The 7968-nt window shown below is 47.0% G+C and overlaps 1 protein-coding gene across 8 annotated transcripts in view; it reads right to left on the reverse strand.

Moving 5' to 3' along the window:
* Hm13 (histocompatibility minor 13) overlaps positions 1–7962 on the reverse strand; it is a 43454-nt gene extending 35492 nt beyond the window's left edge. For all 8 annotated transcript variants that reach the window (XR_781073.1, XR_781072.1, XR_781071.1 and 5 more), the window contains exon 1: positions 7744–7962. Coding sequence is in view for 4 of the 8 variants with exons in the window: in XM_010628487.3 (XP_010626789.1) it covers positions 7744–7926 (183 nt within the window). In the remaining 4 variants the exon portion in view is untranslated. The remainder of the gene's footprint in view (positions 1–7743) is intronic.
* Positions 7963–7968: the final 6 nt, after the last annotated feature.

Here is a 7968-nt window from a genome sequence, read left to right on the forward strand (position 1 = left end):
GAGGGAAAGAAAGCTAAGAAGGGAGCTGTATGGAGACCCTGCGGGCCCTATGGCAACTGCAGATGGGGAGGTCACTAGGAGATGGAGGCGTGGGGAACCAGGATGTTTATAAGCCACTGGCTGGAGTACAAACCTGTCCAGCCTTTTGGGGAGGACATCAAATTTGTTGGATGCATCAAACCATAATTTGCACATGCTGAAGGTCAAACAGAGGATTCAGAGGAGAGGAACTACAATGGTCTTAATCATAGAAATGTTCATTCTCATTTTTCCCTGCAGTGCTGGCGATCAGACAGAGGCCTCGCGAGCTGTACTGCTGAGCTACATTCCTAGCCTTTCTCCTCTTTTTGAGACAGGGTCTCATAATGTAGTCCAGGCTGACCTTGAAATTGCAAATCCTCTGCTTCAGTTTCCCGAGTGTGAGATTACAGGTGTGTGCCACTATACCTGGCTCTCACTTCGCCTCTCACGCCCACCTTTTATTTTGCCTCTCACTATTAATAAGCTCAAATTAAGGCATACAGATATCCCACTTTTCATCTATCAGAACACTTTTGGCAACATAGAGTTGGCGAGTAGTTGGGCAAGAGACAGCAACTCAGTCATCCTGTAGAGATAATACTATATGGCAATGTACGTTAAAACCACAAATGCATACCCTTTGACTAAAGCAATTATACTTCTTGGAATTTTTCCTATAGATATAACTTACACACAAGCAAAGTGAGGCCTACAGAGCAGTGATGGCAAACCTTTTAGAGCTTTGATAACAGCCTACTGCAGCATACACCACTGCTACAAGAGTATATCCACGGCATTCACTGTTTTGTTAGTGGCTTGCTGCGTGCCAGAGGCAAGTTATTTGCTCTTCGAGCCTCAGATACTCATCTGCCAAACAGGACAGCAATATCTAGCTTCACCCATCTCAAAAAAAGACCAAGAAGCTTAAACCAAACAAGATATGGATAGGAAAGACCCCGGCAAACTGTAAGTTCTGTGATCACAGGAGTGGCTATGATTACCAGGGAGGACCGAGGGGCCCTTAACCAAACCCCCACATGTAAGGCTGAGTGGCCAGGGCTGGAAGTTCTAAGGCAGCTCAGTGCGATCACTCTCTTCTCCAGAAGCTCTGCCAGTAGGTAGGGGTGAGGGATACTGACAACCAGAGGCCCAGTTTCCTTCCTTTCCTCTTCTCCACCAGATCCTGGCTTCTGCTTTTTGTAGCAGTGTGTAGTGCTGGGACTTGGGCAAATGCCTCGCATGTTCTGTGTACCTCCACAAGTTTAGTACAGGTCGTTGAAGCAGCAGTGTGGGCATAAAATAAATCAGACAGTTCCTGACCTTGAAGAGTTCCCAGGCTGGGAGGCTAAGACCCTTCCAGGTAAAGAGTATTACAGTGCAGTGTGACAAGTGACAAAGCAGGCATATATACTAACACAATGTGTAGCATGAATGCCAAGTAGTTAGGCTTCTGAGGTCAGTAGGCTCAGGCAGATCCCCTGGTACTTTCTTGCCAGCTGTGGGTTTTGGGAAAGTGATTTTCTCTCAGAGTCCAGATTTCCCTGGCTGTAAAATGAGTTGTAAGGATTCCCACTATGCACTGGAAGCATTCAACATGGTGCCTGAGTAATCATTCAAGCTGTACTCACTATGGGTTAAGTAGAAGGAAACTAGGAGCAAGCAGGCAAGACTGTTTCTGTAGGAAATAAGAGCATCACAGGTGGTTAGAGCAGATGCCACTTAAGCAAGGCCCTGAATGCCAGGCACAGGGTCTGGTATGCAGTAGGAGCCAAGTAAATGGTGAGTTGAAGAGTTTGCTCTGTGTATGAGGAAGTGAAGGCAGAGACTTGGACACATGCAAGCTCAGGGCTGTGAAAGCACACACAAGATTCTTCTGACAAACCAGAATGATGGATCCTTTCACATATTCCTTTCAATTCTGCCCAGTACCAGGCAGGAGGAGGCTTTATATTATTTGATGACAAACCAAGGCTGGACAGATGCTCCACCAAACAGAGGAATCTGTTTCCTCTGCGGGTGATTTATACATACGTCATCCTGCAATGTGAGTCACAAGGGGAGACTTGAAATCTCACTGGCAATAATAGTAGTAGAGTAACATTTTACTGAGAACTTTCTGTGCACCCAGCAGGCTTCCAGTTGCCTTATAAACCCCTACAAGGCAGGTATATTTTACAGACAAGGAAAATGAGACTCAGAGAGGTGAAGAAACTTGCTTAGTGGAACACAGATGGTGAGTTGCAGAGCCAGGTTTCAAACTGAGGCAAAGCTTGCAGAGCCGAAGCTCGTGGCTACTATTTACTAGGTGACCTCTATTTTTCCTATCTGGAAATACCTATTGGAAAGTTGTGACAAGAAGATGCTCAAGAAGCCTGTGACCTTTCTGAGGAACAGAATCCTGAAGACAGAGAGTAATTTTTGCAGTTACAAAAATATTAAAAGTTATAGGATTTTTTTTTACCAATTCTATTTGGATTTTTAAAAAACCAAACACACTTATGTAAAAACAATAGCTCCTGGAACATAAAACATAAACGATGGAGAAAAAGGCTAACAGAAACAGCAGAAACAGGGCTGGGGATGTAGCTCAGTGGTGCCACACCTGCGGGACAAGTGCAAGGCCCTGAGTTCGATTCCCGGTATTGAAAACAAAACAAAATAAAAACACAGCAGAAATAAATTGAGCTGCCGTGACATTTGGATGCTCACTTTTTAGAGTGGGAGCAAAAGGAGTAAGGGGATACAGATGCCCAGCTTCTGGATATTGGTACAGTGACTAGGTCCAGGCCATGCCCTAGAAATGACCCAGTAGACCTGGACCATTTTGTTACTGTTACCACAGCCAGAGACTCCAGGCTCTCTTCTGCTTACACCTACATTCACTCACTCATCTTGCCCACCATCCCTAGCCTCCACAACCTGTCCTCAAGACACCTGCAACTGCCTTCTCACACTTCTGCCTTCCTGACCACCTGGCAGGCTGTGGGCTCTCTCTAAAGTGCACACCTGATTGTGCATGTATCTGCCTAAGAATCTCTGGGGAGTGGACTACTATGCACCCATTAAACAAGACGAGAGAAGAGAATGGACAAAGTATTTATACAAAGAATGGATATGGTATTTATGTAAAAGGGAGTACTACTCTTTCGTAAAGATGGACAAGTATGAGTCATTTGTAGGAAAATGGATGCACCTTGAGACCATAAATGTTAAATGAAATAAATCAGACACATCAGCTTAAGCATCACATAACTGCTATATGAGAAACCAAAAGTATAAATACTTAAAGAGCAAAAGAAAGATAGGTAATAAGAAATAGATCTTTGGTAAATGAGAAGGTGATCTTGAGATGGAGAGAAGAAAGGGAGAGGGGAGTAAAAAGAATTAAGATGTGTTAGGTACATGTACCTACTCCCTACAATGAATGTAATCATTATATACTACAAACATGTACTAATAAAATGGATACAATCTCTAGGGGGTCATTTTCTAAAATCTAAGTAAAAAAGCACATAGCCTTTGACCTGGTAAATTGATTTTGAGTAATTTTACAAATACATGAACAAATGTAAATAGTAAATGATCAAGGGTATTAATTTCAGCATGGTTTGTAATTGCCAAAGACTGAGATGGCCTAATTGGCTGCTTCTAAGTCAGTGCTTCTCAGTGTGCATCAGAACAACCGGAGGCTTGGGCTGGGGATTTAGCTCAGTGGTTCCACCACCTGCCTCGTAAGCACAAAATCCCAAGTTTGATCCCCCGTACAAAACAAACAAACAAACAACAAACAAAACAAACCATTTACTACCGGAGGCTTGTGAAACACACTACTGGGCCTCTCAAGCTTCTAATTCTGAGCCTGCAGTTCTCCTAGTACCTCAGGTGAGCCTGTGTCACAAGCCCAGGGGCTACCATTTGAGAACCAGTTCTAAACAAGCTGGGGGTGTGGGTGGGATGCTACACAGCTGTTACAGAAAACAGGACACACCACTTGTACTGCCATGATTGGATCTCCAATACATAAATAAATATAAAAAAAAGCAAAGTACAAAACAAATGTGTACACACATACATGGGCGCAATCAGTTATATATCAGAAATGCTTATTTACTTGTAAAGGCACAGCGTCTCTCCAGATGGTCATTTAAGAAACAGGCTACCAGGGCTTTGCTGTGGGAGGAAACTGGGCAGCTAGGACAGGAGACTTTCACAGTACATCCTGTGTAACTTTTGTACTTTGTACCAGGGACACACATTACCTATTGTCTCTGCTATAAAAAGGTGAAGTAGAGCTAAGAGAAAAATTAGACACACACACACACACTCTGTGTGTGTGTGTGTGTGTGTGTGTGTGTGTGTGTGTATATATTTTTTTTTTTTTTGGTGGCATCGGGGATTGAACTCAGGACTTGCAGGCAGGGCACCACTGAGCTATATCCCTGGCCCTACCAATATATATTATTAAAGAAAAAAAAAATCAAGTTGCAGAGTAATATATACTGTATAATCTTGTTTTTATAAAATATTTACCTATGTGTATGCATGTATATGTTTGTATATACATAGAAAATGTTCTGGAAGATGGGCTGGGGCTATAACTCAGTAGTCTAGTGTGTGCTACGATATAAAAAGCCCTGGATTCAATTCATACCACCATTACACACACACACACACACACACACACACACACACACACACACACAGAAGTGAGTTACTCCCAGGGAGTAAAAACGAAGAGTCCTTTTATGCTTTATATTTCTACACTGCTTGTATGTCGTATTTCCGTCACCACCAAGATTAAGTTGAGTTGCCTCTATGAGCTGTTCCTCAGAGACTGTAGACTCCCTGAGCACCTTGTCATGGCATCTAAACTCTGTCTTGGGCTCATGCCACACTCCTCATTGCCCCCTCTTCTGTTCTGCCTGCTGAACTCTCACCTACCATGCAGACAGCTGTTCACTCCCTCAGCCCCCACCCCAGAGGCACAGCGGAATTCAACCTTGTTGGCTAGCCATACAAGATGCCAGTTCTGGATCTTGCTGGTGACTGAGCTCTGGAAGGAAGACTTGGCCTTCTCAGCCTGGGCACATCTGGTACCCAGCCCAAAGCCTGCACAGAGATGACTGAGGGACTCCTCTGTAGTACAGGACAAAGGCTGTTGAGCCAATGTAACATGCAGCTACTGCCTGGGCCAGACTCACTACCTTCTGGGGACACAGGCCTCAGGGTGGGTGCTGCACTGACAGTGTTCCTGTTGGACTATGGCCCAACAGTCCACCCTGTTCCACCTTCTTCTCCCTAGTATTTCAGTGTGTCCTGCTTGTTGTAGACATTTTGACCCCATGGGAATTCTGTCCTTAAGTGCCCTGCTCAGTTGGCTTTCAGGGTGTGTCACTAGTGGAAATCTAAAACTTTAAGGTCCTCACACTAATTTCTTTCTTTGCCAAATGACAAGGGAAATGACTCAGGGTAGAAAAGGGAGTCGTTTGGCCTGTCTGTTCCCAAGCCAAAATACTGTTTCTGTTGGTCTTCAGGGGCACCTGTATCAAAGAGCCCCGGACTAGGACTAGGCACCTGGTTCAGCCCTTAAATGGCAGAGTGACATTCAGAAGTCATTGTCTGACCCTCAGTCTCTTTTTCTGTACAACAGATATAACAGGGCTGGGGATTTAGCTCAGTGGTGCTGCCGCCTGCCTCACAAGCGCAAGGTCCCAAGTTCAATCCCTAGTACCAAAAAACAAAACAAAACAAAAAAACAAACAAACAAAAAAAAACAGAGCTAATAAAATTGGCAGTGCCTTACCACACTCAGGTGCTGTGTGCATCCAAAGGAGTAAAGCTTTTGTAAGCTTTAAGTACCCTGGTTATTGGGTTGGGAGCTACCAACAAATAGGTCCTGTTGGTAATTTCAATCTTTCAGCCTGCTGGCCTGCAGACACTTGGAGGTTGATATTAGAGCCTAGGCTTTCTTCTACTCACACCCCTCTACTCCAGCTATACCAGACCATCTGCTGCTTCATGGACTGCCTCAAAACTTCTGGCCTTCACAACCTCTCCTTTCCTGGTTTCCCTGCTTAGAATGCCCTCATCTGGCTGGGACTCTATCTCTAGCTCCTCTCCCCAACCCTCTCTGCCCTGCTCCACAGTGCTCAGCCTTCCACTGTGAAGCCTGAAGCACAGCTTGCAGTATAGTGGAAGACCTAGTTTCCCTTCCCCAATTGAACTCCTTGGTGACAGGGCTTTCACCTACTCATTTCTGTAGTATGCCCCCACCCTAGACAATGGCAGGAACACTGCTGCCTAGCAGGTGCTCTCTGAAGAGACTAGTGATTCATGTGCAGAAGATGCCAAGGAGGGTTACTCAGATCGAGACTCTCAGATTGAGCCCCCAGCCTCATGCCAAGCTGACCTTTGCCTCCTTTGTCCTGTCTACCTCAGAACTTCTCTCTGTACCAAGTGTCTAGCTGATGGCTAACAGCTCCAGAAAAGAGGCTAAGTCCACCTATACTCTTACAAGAGGCAGAATAGAAAATAAAACAAGCTCACATCAGAGCCTGTCAGCCTAAGCACCACCTGACTGCTCCTCTTTACACTTGACCACAGAAAGCCAGCAGTGGTTTCTCTACTTTTTGGGAAAAGGTGGTAATCCTTAGCCACTGTACAAGCCGGGTAGTGTTTTGAGAACCTGGGATGCGGCGGTTTCAGAAGTGGCAGCTGTTTTATGTTTCTGCCTTCTCTGCATAAGACAGTTTGTGCTTGAGCCCATCCTCAGGTCTGATGGGGGAGGAGCAGCAGGGAGTGGACTAAGAGGCTGTCAAGGAAGGGAAAAAGTGCCAGGAAGGGAGAAGTCATTGGTCCAATGAGCTGCACAGGGCTTAATATAGGGAAGAAATAGGGGTAAGGAGGGTGGGAGAGGGAAGCAGGAGATAGAAGATGCTAGAGACCTCTTAGGTATCATCAATAGGACAGATGCTGAGGAAGGCCAAGGATGGAGTCTGGCTGTCTCAAAGAGATATCAACTATGGCTCAGTTACTCTGCAGGTAGGCCCAAATTGGTGAGGGGACCATTTTAGGGGAATGGGGAGAAAGGCTAATTGAGGTAAGGTCATGGTGAGGGGTGGGGACAGTGTTAGAGGTTAGGAACAGGGTGTGGGCCCAGAAAGTGAAGCAAAAGACTGGAGGTTGATCTGGGTCTGTATTTCACTGTTTCAGGTAGGGGCAAAGGGCTGGGAGTTCTAGATGAGCACACAGCTTGAGCTGAGTGTGGTGAGGCAGGAGTCAGAGTCTAGAGATAGATCTGGACGCCAGAATTAGCTGTGGGATGGAGCATGAACCCATCACTGAACTCTGAGGACCAGCACCCATCAGGTACAGGCTGAGGCTGGTCTGACTGGGCCCAGGAGGCCCGGAATAATCAGTGCCCAAGTCGCAGTGTGAGGGTCCGTTGACAGTGTTCTTACTGAGACATGATGCACACAGAGGGCCGTGTCAGGGTCCGAGTGAGGTCAGAAACGAGACCCTATTTGATGAAAGTGTCGGTTCCCAGATCCCCGGATGACACAGACCAGCCCCAGGCGCGGGCGCAGGTGGCGACGACCCACGCTAAGAAGTGGCCCAGGGAAGGAGGTGTCTGTCCCGCTCAAGAAGGGTCTGCAGGGGAGGGTCCGCGCCAGCCGTGTCCAGGATGGGGGTGGGAGCGCCCGGCTCTGCCGGAGGCCCTACCTTGCCGCGGGAACAGCGCACGGAGCGCAGGGCGCCGAAGAAGATGGGCAAGAGCGCCATGAGTAGCAGGCTGCCGTAGGCCAAAGCGATGCCCTCGGGCGTGGAGGGCGGCCGCGTCGTGCCGTTGGCCGCACCGCCTGTCTCTACGCTGCCGTTGTGCGGGTCGCTGAGGGCCGAGTCCATGGCGAGGATGCGCTCGGGCTCCGACTCCAGCTCCGGCCGCGC

This window comes from Fukomys damarensis, unplaced genomic scaffold, assembly GCF_012274545.1.
Source record: "Fukomys damarensis isolate Sample0158 unplaced genomic scaffold, DMR_v1.0_HiC HiC_scaffold_22, whole genome shotgun sequence".
Lineage (NCBI taxonomy): Eukaryota > Metazoa > Chordata > Mammalia > Rodentia > Bathyergidae > Fukomys > Fukomys damarensis.